The sequence below is a fragment of the Sinocyclocheilus grahami genome, unplaced genomic scaffold (assembly GCF_001515645.1).
Source record: "Sinocyclocheilus grahami isolate Dianchi unplaced genomic scaffold, SAMN03320097.WGS_v1.1 scaffold249.1, whole genome shotgun sequence".
In the NCBI taxonomy this organism is placed as follows: Eukaryota; Metazoa; Chordata; class Actinopteri; order Cypriniformes; family Cyprinidae; genus Sinocyclocheilus; species Sinocyclocheilus grahami.
Window position 1 is genome coordinate 1,410,846 of NW_015505428.1, and position 17,223 is coordinate 1,428,068.

A 17,223-nucleotide genomic window follows, 5' to 3' on the forward strand; every position below is an offset into this window, starting at 1 on the left:
CATTTTCCCCGATTTGTTTGTTTTAGTTGATTTCTTGTTGTATCACTTCATAGACATTTTTTTTCTTCTGCGAGTTTTCTTGTACCTCAATTATCCTGTCAATCAAGTAAAATATTTCATCGCAATTAATTGCGTGACGTATCACAGTTAGGGATGCAAAAAGGTGGAAAATTTCCAGTAAATTTCGGAAACATTCCAGAAATTTTGGAAATTTTCCAGGATTTTTTTTTATATTCCAGAGATTTTTGGAAAGTTTCTGGAAATTTACCGGAAATCTTCCACCCCTTTGCAACCCTAATCACAGTTAATCGCTGATTTTAAAGGTGCTGATATATTTCAGTCTATATATACTCAGTTGTCAAGATCTTCCTTGAACAGAAAAAACTATGCGTTTTAGCAATATTTTCCAAATAAAGCCACAGTTTAGAACTCACATGGAGATAAATGAAAAGTCAGAATTTAATGACAAATGTGTGAACTTGCTATTAAACAAAATTTGATGCAATCAGACCCAGAACTGTTCAAAATTGTCTGTCAACCCAGGAACCAGCACTGAAACCATGTTGCTGATGTGTAGCCGCCGTGTTTAGCTTCATAACATGGTTGAAATGTATGAAAGTTCAGCAAGTGTTTCTTCAGAAGCATCAGGAGTCTTCTTTGAAGAGGTCTCGCAGCAACAAATCACATCCACAGAAATGAGCAACTTATTTACAGATACTTAGGAATCATCTATCCCAGCATTAACCCCTGCCTGCCCTTTTCCCCTGTAATGGGCTTCCCTGTTTACCTGCTTAAAGACACAGTCATAAAAAAACATAATCCAGCTTCTGTCACCTTTCAATCCCTTAAATCCCCGGAGGATTACTCCTTTTCAGGCCATGGAAAAACTAAAGTCCCCCCTTTAGGCACCCTAAAAGGGGGTTCACATATTTTACCCTCTACCCCACCTTCCTCCTCCAAATCCAATTAGGCCCTGGACAATAGAAGGATTAAAGGGACTTCACTTTTCTGCCATCCTGCCTTAGACACAGTGAGGAACAGACTGGAGTGAAAGTGGTGGGCAATGCTACGGGATCTAAACCTGTCCTGGCTGTTTCTCCTCCATTTGAATGCTTTGGATTTCGGAGAAAGACTGAACCACAGGGAAGGCTGTCGACATGATTTTCTTCATGCTTCTCAGAGGTGTTCAGGATGTTAGTTCACAACACTTCCCAACTCCCTGTTCACTAACGCAGCGTTTGCGGTAGCCTCTTATGGATTCTCACAAATATTCCCAACATGTTCCCTAACATGACTCTACAACCAATTGGAGTCTTTTAGCAGCGCACATCAACACAGCCGCTCTGTTGCTTTGCTCTTCAGTACCAGATAGGCGCTTGGAGCAAACCAGTCGATTTGTGAATGTCTGCCAAATTTCACGCTTCTCTTCTTCTCACTTATGTCACCTTTATCCTGTTTTTCTTCCATGCAGCTCCTCAGTGAGCCAGGCTGCCCTCCTTTGCCCTGGGGTTAAAGCGCTTTAAATCTCTTAGGATGGAGAAGGTCTTTGAATTGATGTCAGTCAGAGAAGAAGGAGGAGGGATTCAGTCCTTCTCCTCTTGATCATATTTCTCCATCAGTTCCTCAAAATAGGCCATATCTACCTCCCAAATGTCTTCGTTTGTCATTATACAACCATCTTGCTTAAAAGCAGACAAAATACTAATATGAAATTGACACATTGGCCTAATTGAAGCTGTTGAACCCAATGCACCCGTTTGCTATTTGAAGCGATTCAGCATTTTATGAGCCAAAAACACCCTCATTTGTCCATTTAAACCATTAAATGGGCGTTAACTTTCACCTTACTGGAGTCCCTACAGTGCGTTTTGTGTGTCCTTCCCATCACCCCCCACAAGCCTCTACATAGAGGCCTAATGTTTAATGAGTAAGTGCACTAAAGGATTCACTTCTCCTCCAATTAACCCCATAGCTCTTGACATTTTTCTAAATCCACACAAGATTTCCTCTCTCTCTCTCTCTCTTTCTTTCTCTCTCAGCAAGTTAAAAGGCTAACCTGTTGGCAAACAAGAGTAGTGAGGAACAAAGGATGTTCTAATCCCCGTTGGACTACGTTCAGCCTGAATACTTAGGCTATATAAATATGCACATATTTGTTAAATGCTCTGTGCTTTTCCTCTCGGTCTGTAGCAGGTGACTGCAGATGTTATAGTTTGTTTTTGTTATCCCTTGAGCTGATTTACTATTGTTACACATCAAGGACATTTTAATCGGTTAATATTGTCAGTTTGCTATTACTTTCCTTCTCTGAGTTGACTTGGGGATTTACTGTATGTCAAAGGATAACATGGAATTCATTCTCTCTCTGTGGAATATTTGAGATTGCACTCTTATTTTACAATGTGTTAAGGATAACAACAGAAGCTAATCTTCTGATATATTATTATTGTTTCTGGTGGAAACCTGTGAGCAGCTGGATTTGTTTTATGCTTTGAATGAGAGATCATGTGCTTGTACAGTCCCATGATTCTCAGCTCTCATCATAGGGGCACATTCATGTACCCTCTAATCACGTGGCTATAACCTCCATATGCTTTGGCTTTTTAAAACTGTATTACAACAGGTCTGTCCAATCATTTTGTCAAATACAAGCCTGAAAACAATAGTGAATTTATTTGTTTGCTTTTTGCTGTTACAAACGGTTTCTGTTTCAAATAAATGTTCAAAGCAACCTAAACCTCTTATCTTTGCAAAAATAATAAGCAGCACATCTGTTTTCACATTGACATTAATAATAAATGCACCAAATCAGCATATTAGAATGATTTCTGAAGGATCGTGTAATTTGTGCAAATACTGCTGAAAATTCAGCTTTGCCATCACAGGAATAAATAAAACTTTAAAATGTTTTAAAATAGAAAAAAATATTTTTTTTCTTATTGTAATAATATTTCACATTATTACTGTTTTTATTGTATTTTGGTCAAATAAATGCAGCATCGGTGAGCAGAAGAGACTTACTTGTCTTATGAGTCAAGAACAGTCTTCAACTAGATATATTGATAAAATAATCAACATTATATATTATAAACATTCAATCTTTCAGTTTGTCCATGCAACTTCTATAACAAATGTTACAACTGCCCACAACCTAAAAAAAAAGAAAAGTATTTTAGCTACTAGTGACAGTTTCATCATCTTTTATTCATGTTTTAAACAACAACCTAGAGATAAAATAGTTTATTTTGAAAGGCGTCATTAGACAGCATCTGTGAGTATTACAGTTGCACTTGGTCAGAAAGTGATTTTCTGAATATGATTGTGTTCCATGACTAATGTAGGCTTGATGCTATGTGTGCACACATACTAGCTTGTTATTCACATGGCCAGATGCGTTAGAAACAGCAGTCTCTCTCTAATATCTCCTCCCTTTTATTCCCATGAATTCTATCAAGTTTTCCAATATTGCGTCTCGGGTGCGCTTGGCTCTGAATGTTGATGTTGATGGATCACCCACTTCCTCCTCCTCATTAATTTCATCACCTTATCTCCCAGGCCACTTCATTTGACCAAAAGGTAATAATAAATGTCCCATCCACAATCTTTAACACACTCAGCCAGGCGGAAACACTTAATAACAGCATACAAATTGAACTTCAATCAGCTCATTTTGCTCCGCAGATGCATACGCGCATTAAAACCCAGCATTTGAGAGACACTCTCTGTCTCTCACACGCACACCGTGTCATTTTACGCCATCGGTTGCCAAGCTTCAAACTGAGTGTTATAATACTCGTTTATTACACATTTTATAAGCGAGGATGGAATTATACCAGTGGCAGGAGAGCCGTTTCCTTTTCCTGGCTGCGAACGCTCTTATCACCGCTCAAACACAAGTGCACACTTTGCCCAACAGAGACTGCTATTCAGAGACTCATTTATCTTTCTGAGAGAGCACTGGATAGTTCACTCGCTCTCTGTCTCACACTTGCTATCTCTTGCTTTTTTCTCTCTCCCGCTAACCCCCCTTTCATGTCTTTTTGGCTTGGGGTGGGGGGGGTATTTTCAATTAGATTTCATTCAGTTCTGTCAGAGACGGAGCACATGCTCTGGAGCGGTGGTCCCTTGTGTGTGTGTGTGTGTGTGTGTGTGTGTGTGTGTGTGTGTCGCGGAGGATGTCGTTTGCGCACACAGGGTCCTTTAGCAGAGGACAGAGTGTGTGTGTGTGTGTGAGTGAGAGAGAGAGAGATGTGTCCCTCTTCATCTCAGACTTGTTTCGCCGGCTGACAGAGACAAATGACAGCACTCAGAAATGACTTGCAGCCTCTCCATCCTAACACGTTGAGTGGTTTGAAATGACACACACATACGAATGCATTCCCATTTCGACTACAACCTTTTGTTGTAGGGCTGCACAATTAATCAAATTTCTAATCGCGATTACATTTATGGATGCCACAATCGTTCAAAGAGGAAATTAATCGTTCAAAGTGCACTTATGTTATTCTGCGTGCTGCTTAAGATGCGTTTTTTTCTTTCTACATGTTATCTTAAGGGTTTTTCCCATTATTTTAATTTTAGTTTTAGTATAACATTATAATACCATTCATATATTTACTTTTTTATAATTTAAAGAAGAAACCAATCCGATGTATATTTGACATTTGAGGCTTAATACTATAGAAAAGCACTAAAAGGTTTTCAGTTAGAGTGTTTTCAGCTTGTTTATTTTCATATAAAAATACGGCATGCAGTTGCATCGAACAATGGTATAAACATCATTCAATGTAAATTGTGATCATAGTAATTAATAATCGCAATTACAATTTCAAGGGAATAATCGACAATTATGATTTTTGTCATAATCGTGCAGCCCTATTTTGTTGTCAGTTTGGCGTCGCATACAAATGGCCTTGAAATGAAGCTTCTTTTTGTTTTTAGGTGTTTTGGCATGAATGAAAGAACATTTAATTTAGAACAAGATTTGACCAAATGGAATAAGCATCGTTTATATCTGTAAAAGCAGCTTTAAATGGTTTTTTTTCCTTCGTCATAATTTTATCATCTGTTTTACAGCTTTTATTTATTCACATTCTATGAGAAACAGCAAGTTTTGCATCTTCTCTCCCATTTACAATGCTGTTTGGGTTTAAATACGCAAATGAGAGTCTAGGTCTGGATCATTATTGCAGTGGTTAATATGTTTCTGGAATGTTATGTGACAAATAACAAAACAAATATTTTAACCCTTCGTCATGTGTTTCGTCTCTCCCATTTTCAATACAAGATTTATTTCTAAAAATGAATGAAACTCTAGATAGAAATAAATGTGGCTGGTGATGTTACATAAGGCTGTCGAAACAATGCCATGATGAATGCACATCGTAATCAAAGGCAGTCCAATGAAATTTTAGACTGTGCAACTTTTTTAAAAGAAACATCCACTATAACAGATTTTCGGACAACAGTCAAGCGAACCTAGAGAATTCATTACAAGACTAGTAGCACGTGAGGTTCGAGTTACAAGGTGCATGAAGACAAAATAAGATATTAGACACATAACAGACAGTCATATCCATCTACAGCATGTGAAGCTAAGGCACTGCATCATTCCTTTATTCCTCAGGGTTTGAGAAGATAAAGTGTGAATTACTGAAGTAGTTCTGCTAAAGAGATGGAACGAACCGCAGGTTAAAGGTCATCTTTTTAGTCAGCAAGATTGTATGGTCTGAATTTCATCTCCAGATGCCCCTTTCACAGTTTTTTTTTTCATACAGTTTGTACATTCTTATAGTGATGCACAAATGTTGGATATTTAATTGTTACACTCATTTTGTTTTTGTTTTTTTATTACTACTGCCATTATCTAAAAATTACTTATAATAGCACAAGATTACAGACAAGGTGCATGAAGACAAAATAAGATATTAGACACATAACAGACAGTCATATCCATCTACAGCATGTGAAGCTAAGGCACTGCATCATTCCTTTATTCCTCAGGGTTTGAGAAGATAAAGTGTGAATTACTGAAGTAGTTCTGCTAAAGAGATGGAACGAACCGCAGGTTAAAGGTCATCTTTTTAGTCAGCAAGATTGTATGGTCTGAATTTCATCTCCAGATGCCCCTTTCACAGTTTTTTTTTTCATACAGTTTGTACATTCTTATAGTGATGCACAAATGTTGGATATTTAATTGTTACACTCATTTTGTTTTTGTTTTTTTATTACTACTGCCATTATCTAAAAATTACTTATAAAAAAATACCAAAATTTAACCTTTAAAGTCACTACTTGCTATTTGATCCAACTTGTATTTCTTTTAAACAAAATTGTATAGATTTTTAATATTGGTCATGTACTACCATTCAGATTTCTGGGTTTGTTGCTGATTTTGGGCTCAAGAAACATTTCTGATTATTATCAACGTTGAAAACAGTTGTGCTGCTTCATATTTTTGTGGAAACGGTGATACGTTTTATTTTTCAGGATTCTTTGATGAATAGAAAGTTCAAAAGAACAGCATTTATTTGAAACAGAAATCTTTTGTAACATTATAACTTTTGATCAATTTAATGTGTCCTTGCTTAAAAAATATATTAATTTCTTAATAATAAAATTAAATCTAACTGACCCCAAACGTTTGAACAGTAGTGTATGACAGTTGTTGTTATTAACATAAAAAATAATTATTAGCTGTATTTGCTTGAATTTTAATACTGGTGCATCCCTACTTGAGGGTGGGCTGATTTGACTTTAGCCTCTAAACAAAGGCTTAAGCAGTCACCCATAAACTCCATGCCTAACAGTTTATATTTTCAGAATGGCAGGTAATGATCTGTTAGTGAAGTGTGTTCTGTGTTGTCTTGTCTTGCGTTGAGCGGTGTGTGTGTGTGTGTGTGTGGGAGGCTGGGAGTCTCTCTCAGCATTAACACTGCTTACATGGGGTTAATTTCATTACCGGTCAATGGCAGCTGCTAATACACAATGCAAACAGACAGAGCCTTCAGATGAAGTTCCTTGAATACACTTGGGCACGGATGGGATCTTATCTTTACAAGCCTATCCGTGGTCTCTCAGCTGTAATAAACTCCTCCATGCTCAAACTTCTCCATGATACCTCGGTTAGGTAGCACGTCGGATATCACATTAATGGTTCGGTTTCCATACCAACATCCTGACAGAGCGGAGATGAGGAAGATAAATAGGAGAGCGGGGCCGTCTCACATGCCGCTTGTCAGGGAGTTTGCGGTGGCGAACCATTATTAGCTGTATTTGCTTGAATTTTAATACTGGTGCATCCCTACTTGAGGGTGGGCTGATTTGACTTTAGCCTCTAAACAAAGGCTTAAGCAGTCACCCATAAACTCCATGCCTAACAGTTTATATTTTCAGAATGGCAGGTAATGATCTGTTAGTGAAGTGTGTTCTGTGTTGTCTTGTCTTGCGTTGAGCGGTGTGTGTGTGTGTGTGTGGGAGGCTGGGAGTCTCTCTCAGCATTAACACTGCTTACATGGGGTTAATTTCATTACCGGTCAATGGCAGCTGCTAATACACAATGCAAACAGACAGAGCCTTCAGATGAAGTTCCTTGAATACACTTGGGCACGGATGGGATCTTATCTTTACAAGCCTATCCGTGGTCTCTCAGCTGTAATAAACTCCTCCATGCTCAAACTTCTCCATGATACCTCGGTTAGGTAGCACGTCGGATATCACATTAATGGTTCGGTTTCCATACCAACATCCTGACAGAGCGGAGATGAGGAAGATAAATAGGAGAGCGGGGCCGTCTCACATGCCGCTTGTCAGGGAGTTTGCGGTGGCGAACCGCACCGTTACCGGAGCGGCGCAACAGCCTTAATCCACATTTAATTGAACTCTGGAGACTTTGAAGTGAGGCTGCAGAGCAGACAGGAGCAGTGACATTGCTCTCAGCACACAGCACAGCTGCTGCCCTCTCTCTCTTCTTCGGTCCTCTCTGTCTCTCATTAATGAGTGCATATCAGCGTTAGCCTTGATACTAGAAGATCTGAATGTCTGATTAACTGAGCCGCTCAGATCAGGTGCGGTGGTCTCTTTCTCCTCTCTGTCCTAACAACCAATCCGTAATTAAGCTAAATTAGAAATGTGAGGAAACCGTGAGCATATGGAGGAAAAGCAACAGATAGGCAGAATTTTAAGACTAGAGTGTTTGTGACAGCTGAGCATCTGTAAATGCAAAATGATGCTAAAATCGTCTTTCTCTTTTTGTCTCAAGAATATCGTCATTTTGCAGGATCAGGGAAACCTGCCATCGTTGGAAGCCTAATTTGGTGGCTTCTATCAAAGGACAGACACATTTGCATCATAGTATTGCAGTGTTTGTCATCAGCGGTGAAAAATATGAAGTGTATTGTCCTTCCTTTTTTAATGCATATTTGTTTTGTTAACTATGCACCATTATATTGTTAGTAGCATTTATTTATTTGTTGGTTTATTAGTTTGTTTTATGTAAATAAATTGATAAAATATGATTCAAAAATATTTTATAATTTAAAAAATAAAATTTTTATAGAACTGTATTTGCATTTATCATAGTTTTTCCCGTTATCTGACATATCTTTGATCCACATCTCCACTTTTGGAGATTCCAGTGTCTCTTATCCAAAATAATCTGCAGCTATTTTTTTTAATTATTATTATTATTTTTACTTCTGTATACAATCCCTAGATTTAAAAATGGTGCATTGTTTCTAAGAATTTGTTTTCTGTTCACTTTCCAAAAAGTTGTTTTCAGCATTTCTTGTTTGTTTTTTTAATAATAAAAATGTGATGGTTGTGCAGCAGTGGCACATGATTTGGCACATGTTTCGCTCACACCAACTTGAAGGGCAAGTACTGATAGATTTCCAGTTCTCTTGATTGCCTTTTAGTGAACTGTGGCCTTCCTGCACCTCTTCAGTGTGTGTCTGAATGGGGCTCATTTTAGCGCTTAAAGCATCTCTTTTTCATGAGGACTGATCAATAATACACATTAATCCTGCTCTGAGACCCTGGCCATGAGCTATGGGTGATAAATGAACTGAAACCTTCCCTGCTGCTTTCTCACTCATATCCCCTCAGTTTTTGCATTTCTCTTTGATCAGTCGTTTTTCTCGTTGTCTCTCCTGAACAGATTTTGGCCTACACAGAGGGTCTGCATGGGAAATGGCAGTTCACAGAGATCAGGGCAGTTTTCTCTCGCCGCTATCTGCTACAGAATACAGCGCTGGAGGTCTTCATGGCCAACAGAAGTAAGCTCTGATCCGCTGCTGTTCTGGAAACTCTCAAAAGGGTTCAGTTTTTGAGGGGATCATTATACTATAGAAAACATGTTTCAAAATTTCAGTTCTAAAAAGATCATTTAACAAATTTTCCCTCTAATTTTGAGTCAACCTTAGAGGGAAAAATAGACATGGGGTAATAATATATAAAATATAATTTACATTTTACTTGATATTTTTAAAAATCGTAAAATAAGTAATGAAAAATGTAAGTTTTTCTCATGACTCTTTAAAACAGTTCAACAAAAATTATGCTTATTTACACCTAGTGCATAAAGTGTATAATACATTTTCTTTTCTCCTTACAGCGGCAGTCATGTTCAACTTCCCAGATGCAGCCACAGTGAAAAAGGTGGTGCACTGTCTCCCCAGAGTTGGAGTCGGGACGAATTTCGGCCTTCCTCAGACCAGGCATGTTCCCTATCTCATGTGCACTGTTCATTTACAGAAGTAAACACTCCTTTTCCCTCCTATTTGAAATCTAGAATACCCGCAGAAAGCTATCCGTTAGCATTTCCATTCATCTCAATGACACTTGCACTTGTGCAGAAGTGTGGGATTTGAAGTCTGCCATAGCTCTTAGCTCTTTTGGCTAAGCATTCACTTCCGTAAAACATGTTTCTGGCCTAACACTGCTGGTTTGTGTGTGTGTTAATGTGTGTGTGGTGTCAGGGGTGTCTGTAACACTGCCTAATTACGTTCACACAAACACAATTCACATCATTTATTTATCTCTCCAACTGAGAAATAAATACAGGGGCGAGAGCAGAGCCTGCGGGGCAGACTGGAAACACGGGCAACACACACACTGCTGCTGCTGCTGTAGTTCAGCCAAACAAAAGATGATTTAGACAAGTGGAACTCCATCACAATATCCCTCTAAATCAGTGTTCTTATTAAAAGTAAAAGTTCTTTGAAATTAAGTAACTAAAACAACAATGTGGTTAACAGAATCTAGTGAATATTGATTCCACACAGGGCAGAGAGGTTTGACCATTACAGACAGCCCTCTCCTGCCATGCCTTTCTGCTAACGTTCGTGTGGCATTTCCTTAGCGTCGTGACTGCCTTGCCTCTGTGTTAGGAGGGGCAAAGGGCATTGGAAACTTCAGAGAGGCCTAATGACTGTAATCACGCTGGGTGACAGTGATGAATTCTCTAATTTCGCTTTGTTTTAATTGGATGGAGGGTCATTTGTTTTAGTGTCCGTGTATTTGCTTGCACTGAGCATGTTCATTTAATAGGTTTCCACATTACCCATGAGGCCGCTGTGTGTTCATGTCTGGATTTGGATGTAGGTTATATTCTGAGTTGCTGTCATTGAATCGGACTGGCCGAGTGGTATTTCCTATAACAGTACTGGAATGTTTCGCCGCTTGTGTCAGTCTTCTTGTCTGTGTTTGATTCACAGAATTTGAATATTGGCTTCTCATGGAAGATTTTTCATCAAAGCAAAAATTAACAAAGCGGCTAATCATATTGTGTCTATATTTTATACAAATGTTGTATTAAAGCACTTGGCACTTTTAAATACACAGCCTTATTTTTCATCCCAGGCTGATTGGAAATACATGCTTGTGCGACGTTTCTGCAACACCGATATTACGTACCTTATTGCACATTTCACGGCAGTTTCAAAGTAAATGTCCAGTGAGTGGCACTAAAACGCACGCTCAGTATGTGATCGTGGCCACGTTTTTATTATGTTGGTTCAAACCTAACCCTAAACCTTCCGGATAGTGTTAACGAAAGCAAAAGTGATATAAAACCCATTCGCTGATGCAGTCGTGCTGTTTTAACTTCCTTATACGAGGGTTTGAACTGTTTTGTCGAACCGTAGTTTCACAGGATTCGTACCAGAGCTCTTCACCTCACAAGTGAAACACCGTATCGAGTGAGCTACCGAGCAAACCTATACTGTGTTAGAAAACCCATACATATGAAGCTGGATATGTGACGTTCTAACGTTCAAAAGTATCAGTTTTCAATTCTCGCAGCATGTTAAAATTGTTTTGAAGTCAAAACTTAATATTGTGAAAATTGTGAGAAAATTAGGCTTTCTTAATCAAAACTCTGGCCCTGTAAATCATGCTTTGTGTGAAAAGGAATAAGAGTTGTCAGAGTTTTACTGCCTCTAGTGTTAATTTCAACTGGAAACTGCAGCGATTCATGTGTATAGGTAAGTTTTTTGTGTGATCGTGGCCACGTTTTTATTATGTTGGTTCAAACCTAACCCTAAACCTTCCCGATAGTGTTAACGAAAGCAAAAGTGATATAAAACTCATTCGCTGATGCAGTCGTGCTGTTTTAACTTCCTTATACGAGGGTTTGAGCTGTTTTGTCGAACCGTAGTTTCACAGGATTCGTACCAGAGCTCTTCACCTCACAAGTGAAACACCGTATCGAGTGAGCTACCGAGCAAACCTATACTGTGTTAGAAAACCCATACATATGTAGCTGTATATGTGACGTTCTAACGTTCAAAAGTATCAGTTTTCAATTCTCGCAGCATGTTAAAATTGTTTTGAAGTCAAAACGTAATATTGTGAAAATTGTGAGAAAATTAGGCTTTCTTAATCAAAACTCTGGCCCTGTAAATCATGCTTTGTGTGAAAAGGAATAAGAGTTGTCAGAGTTTTACTGCCTCTAGTGTTCATTTCAACTGGAAACTGCAGCGATTCATGTGTATAGGTAAGTTTTTTTAGTTTTGCAGGAATGTAGGTAGAGGCACGTATCAGTGAGCCTAGGTAGACTGACACAATTACTCTGCACTATTTTGTTTGTAAGCCTGTGAATATTGAAGCTGCAGAATTCAAAAATTGTGTTGTGAAATTGGACAGATGCTGAAACTAAAGAGCTTTTCTCTGTCCGAGTGCTAAAGAAATGAGTCAACAGATAACTGGAACAGCTCTTACTATCTCACTGTATTTTCATCCAATTTACATGTGGATTACGCCATACTCTGTACAATTTTTTTTTTCACCCGATTATGCATATTTCTTAATTTACAAAATATACCGTAAACAAAAAGTGCTTCTATTTGAAATGGCACATTAAATAGCATATTGCAAATCGATTGAACATTTCAGGTTACCGAATTTCTGAATGTGGTTTGTCTTTTTCTGACAGACGGATTTCTCTGGCCAGTCCGAAACAGCTTTACAAGGCCTCCAACTTGACCCAGCGCTGGCAAAGACGAGAGATCTCCAACTTTGAGTACCTCATGTTCGTCAACACCATCTCTGGTAAAAACTGAACACTGAATGCACCGATGAAGCTGAATGTACTGATGTACACTTCTGTGTTACACAACAAGCCACAAAATCTCTCTCTTCCATGTTAATCTGAGTGTCAGTCCTACTTTGTTGGTGACATACCTTTTATTTTTTGCTATGTTGGGCTACACTGACGACACCTCGTTGAACCAAAGCGCTACGACTCGAATCTCGTCACAGAGTTTGGAAAGTTATTTGAACTAATACTAATGGGGCCACGTATTTTAAACAAAAAAATAATAGTTGTCTTCTGCTCCCTGTAGTCACTGTTTCTTCAGTAACTGTGTTTCTTTATGCGAGACCCCTTGTATTTATAATGAACATGATGATGATGAAGTAAGATCATGATAATGGTAATAAAGGTGTGAGGAGTCTCGACACTTCTTGTGTTTCAGGCCGTACGTTTAACGATCTGAACCAGTATCCTGTGTTCCCCTGGGTAATCACCAACTACGACAGCGACGCTCTCGACCTCACTCTCCCCAGCAACTACAGAGATCTGTCCAAGGTAAACACATGACCACATACACTCACACAAACAGTCTGAGCCTCAAAGAGCTCCTGTAGGTTCAGAGACTGAAGGACATGTCTGAAGAGAAGTTTCGAAAACCCGAATACATGGGAGTATTTGTGTGAAACATGCCATGCAGACAAGTCAGATAATGGGCCTGTGTCTCTCGTCCTCCCCTCAATCAACCCCTACATCCCGCCTTCACCTCCTCCCCCATTTCCCGTTAGCCAGCCAGCCTCCCTAAGGAGCTAATTAATGAGCGTAGTAGTACTTGAGCTAAACACACAGACAGACTGACACAGCTCACTGCTGGGAACACCAGACCTGCCTTTGTCTCTCTCAGGCTCTCGCTTTATACATTTCATGCAGTTTTTGTAACAGTGCAGCATTTTAAATATTTTTTATTCATCATATAGTGTCATAATTTTTTTTTTTTTTTTTTCAAAATTCTTAATTTGAAATCTTAATTTAATTTCCAGGTTTAAATATTTTTGTATCCCAGATGCTCAGTGTGTGCTCAGGCTTTAAATACTGTATAAAACATTAGAGCTGGGTAAAAAAATATTGATTTCTCGATTTTAATCGATTCTCATTTTTATGAAACGATATCGATTCATAAATCCCAAGAATCGATTAGTCTCGTCTGTCAGATAATGAACGGAACATTGTAGTGCACCTCCCATCCAATAAAGTGCAATAAGCATTTTGTTACTTTTGATATGAAACAAAGTCTCAGATTTCAAATGCTGTCCATTTTATTACAATATTCAAATATTAAATGCCTTTTTGGCGCTGTTTAATGTGGAGTGACAGATCGTCTCCTCCGCTTTAATAGCAGTTACAGCATGAAATAAACATGAATGAACATCTGAAGGAAGGTATGAGTACAATTTACCGAAACCCGTATCCTGTCTCATGTATTTAAAGTTAAAGTTAGTATTATAACTAATATTACAAAAACTTTGAGTATATTTTAAGTGTTTAAATCAGAAAATTTCAACCTTCCATATTATTGACTCTCAGGCATATTTTACAGCATTAGTTGAGAGGGGTTTTTTTTCCCTTGAGAAAACTTGCCATGTCCTGTACCTGATATACAGTGGGGCAAAAAAGTATTTAGTCAGCCACCAATTGTGCAAGTTGAGGTATACCTATGATGAAATTACAGGCCTCTCTCATCTTTTTAAGTGGGAGAACTTGCACAATTGGTGGCTGACTAAATACTTTATTTCCCCACTGTATATCCAAAATAAACAATATCAAATCTAATCGGATCGCAAGCTTGTGAAGTATACTTGAATCGAATTATGAAATTTGTGTCAAAACCCAGCCCTATAAAACATGTATATGAAACATGTCAACATAAATATAATGATTAGATATTTAGAGTCTTACATTATAGCATGGCATATTTCAACGGTCACTGACTTTACCCATAATCCATATTAGAGCTTTGCGAACGAGGCTCTTTTGTTCTCTTAAATCAGGACTCGGACTCAAACACTTGTGGTCCTGATGCCTTGGTCTTTAATTGCAGTCGGTTGTTGTGTCAACTACTAATAGCTGTTTCGCTGAAGTGACAGTGATTAACCAGGATTAGTCCGAAGGAAGAACATGCTAGTTCTGATACTCCATCCTATCTGTCCTGTCCATTTTATTTAAATCATAAATCACTTATGTTTGTATCTCAAAACCATCTTGAAGAGCTCCTTTCTCAGTCTAGACCGGATGAATATTTCATGTCAGGGAGCTGGGGGGCACTCCTCCAAAAGAATGCTCTTTACTCGCATTGCACCATTTGGGTAATTGAATTGCACGACAAAAGTTGCGTTTTAAAACGCCTCCACCCTTAAACTTCACTTTAAAAGTGCTTGTGAAAGCTTGCCAGTCACTGCCTCAAAAATAACCATCCGTTTCATGTAATGGTGACCAATGGAGGGAGGACTGAGGATTACTTTTAGAGCTCAGATGATCAAACGAGTGTCCACTCTGACCCGAAATGGCAGAATAAATCAGTTCTAACAGGCAGGAAAACAAAGGACTGAGAGATAATGGAAGATGAATTCCTGTGCAGAAAGAATCATGCGGTTGCAGAAGTCACCCTTACTGTCTTCAGACTGAGACGATCGCTCACATATTGCTCTCCAGTGCAGATTTATATGCATGATGCTATCTGTATCTACTGCACTGTCTTTAGCAAAGAAATATCTCTGTGTTTTACCAATTCGGATTCGGCAAACAGCATGTTTCTTTCAGGTACAGACATAGCAGGTCAGGTTAATAAGTATTGGATATAATTACAATAATTTCAGTATAGTCAGGATAAAATATGCATTGTTTTAATGTAATTTGTATTTGACAATTAACTTAAAGTTCCTAAAGACAAAGGGTCTTTTTGGATTTTCTGTTTCATGATTTGCAAGTATGAGAGCAATAAAGTAAGTCTTTTAATAACGTCTCTGATTTAAACCTCAGTACCTCGGTCCGTTTAAAAAAATGTCACAATTTACCAGATCTTTACTATTGAGTTATTTTTGAGTTTCACAGACGCTGTAACATGCTTAGATTAGATTATATCCAACTTTGTCATTTTGCAGAGTACAAGTACAGAGCCAGTTATAATGTTATAGTAAAAATTAAGGCTGTCAATCAAATAATGCTAATCATCTCTATAAATGCAATGCACATATACATTGTATATATATATATATATATATATATAGTTCTCAGCTGTTAGTGGTAGACAGTTATCTTCACTACATACTTGAACAAATAAATATACCCAGAGACACTTACACACAGCTTGCAGCATATCTCTTTATTTATTTATTAATTTGTTCAGCCCTGTTCTGTTTCTTTGCAATGGCTTCTGCCCACTCGGTTAAAAGACAACAGTCCTATACACCATCCTGCATCACCCTCGCCTTTGTCTCTCTCTCTTTCCATCCCTCCCTCCCTCAAACTCTCTCTCTCTCGAATTTTGACAGCCTTGCCTTTATGTTCAGTCAAGCTTTCAAGCCTCAGGGAGAAACAGAGGCCGAGCGAGAGCAGCCCCTCCCTCTGCAGCCAGCAACAGCAAATCTCAACAATCTTTATTACAACTGCTTTATTCATGCTGTTGACACAGGCAATATCAGTGTATGAGCGGTGGACCATGACAACACCGTCTCGCCTGCGAAGGCCATCTGAACCTTGTATATGCTGTGTGTCTTTCTCTTTTTGTCCTTAACCCCTCCCGCTCTCTCTTGTCGTCTGCGTATGCCACGTCCCAGCACTGCTTTGATAGAACCAGGTCATGTGGGACCTTTTACACAGCGAGGTGAAATTGCCATAGACGCCGTGTTACACGCGCTGTCTTCCCTGCGGGCAGAGGAATGTGCTTCATGAATTTATGTTCCTTTTGTCTCATCGTTATGACCCCGCTGGCTTTCTTATCATAAACTCTAACCTCTTCGTGACATCTGGTGCAGCCAGAAACAACAAAACTGACTCAACTGAGTGAGCCAAAATAGGTTTTTGCTTCTTATGTGTCTCATTTGACACAAGTGTGTTGATCAGTTATGTTTCTTTTCATTCTTTTGTATTTTTTAAACTACACTGCAATACATATCACAGTGCATCAATATCGTAATAGGATTACGACTGAAATTGTTCCAAACGTGAGACAGAGACATGCACACAGGTCAGGTAGAGAGAGAGAATCTGCTGTATTAATTTTTATTGATGTGCTGTAGCTTTTCTACACTTCCTGGACGATATTGTCATTAAGAAACTGGCTTTTTTTAGCTAAGTTAATTTTACAAAAGAGTAACAGGATGGAATTTGAGGACAGAACAGAAACTTATACGTTGAAAGGTTTGAAAGGGAAAAAAATAACTCAAATATTACTTAAGAAATTGTCTAATGTTAGAAGTTATATGTGGAGACACTGTAAATGGCAACAAAAATTACTTTCGTGTTCACTTAAAGTCATGATGTAATGGAACTGGCGGCACATTTTCTTACGTATTATGATGTACATCTGAGTAAAACAGATTATCGAAAAATAAAAAATGTAGGGCAGTTTTCTATCTATTGGTTGTTGGTTTGGATGGAAGCAGATCTGAACGTGAGCTTGCAGTTGATTCTAAGAA

General features: G+C 38.4%; 1 protein-coding gene across 8 annotated transcripts in view; it reads left to right on the top strand.

The window, feature by feature from the left end:
- LOC107598261 (lipopolysaccharide-responsive and beige-like anchor protein) overlaps window positions 1–17,223 on the top strand; it is a 228,872-nt gene that overhangs the window by 153,949 nt on the left and 57,700 nt on the right. For all 8 annotated transcript variants that reach the window (XM_016289545.1, XM_016289547.1, XM_016289551.1 and 5 more), the window contains 4 exons: window positions 9,158–9,275; window positions 9,614–9,716; window positions 12,434–12,549; window positions 12,975–13,087. In XM_016289545.1, the coding sequence (XP_016145031.1) occupies window positions 9,158–9,275; window positions 9,614–9,716; window positions 12,434–12,549; window positions 12,975–13,087 (450 nt within the window). The remainder of the gene's footprint in view (window positions 1–9,157; window positions 9,276–9,613; window positions 9,717–12,433; window positions 12,550–12,974; window positions 13,088–17,223) is intronic.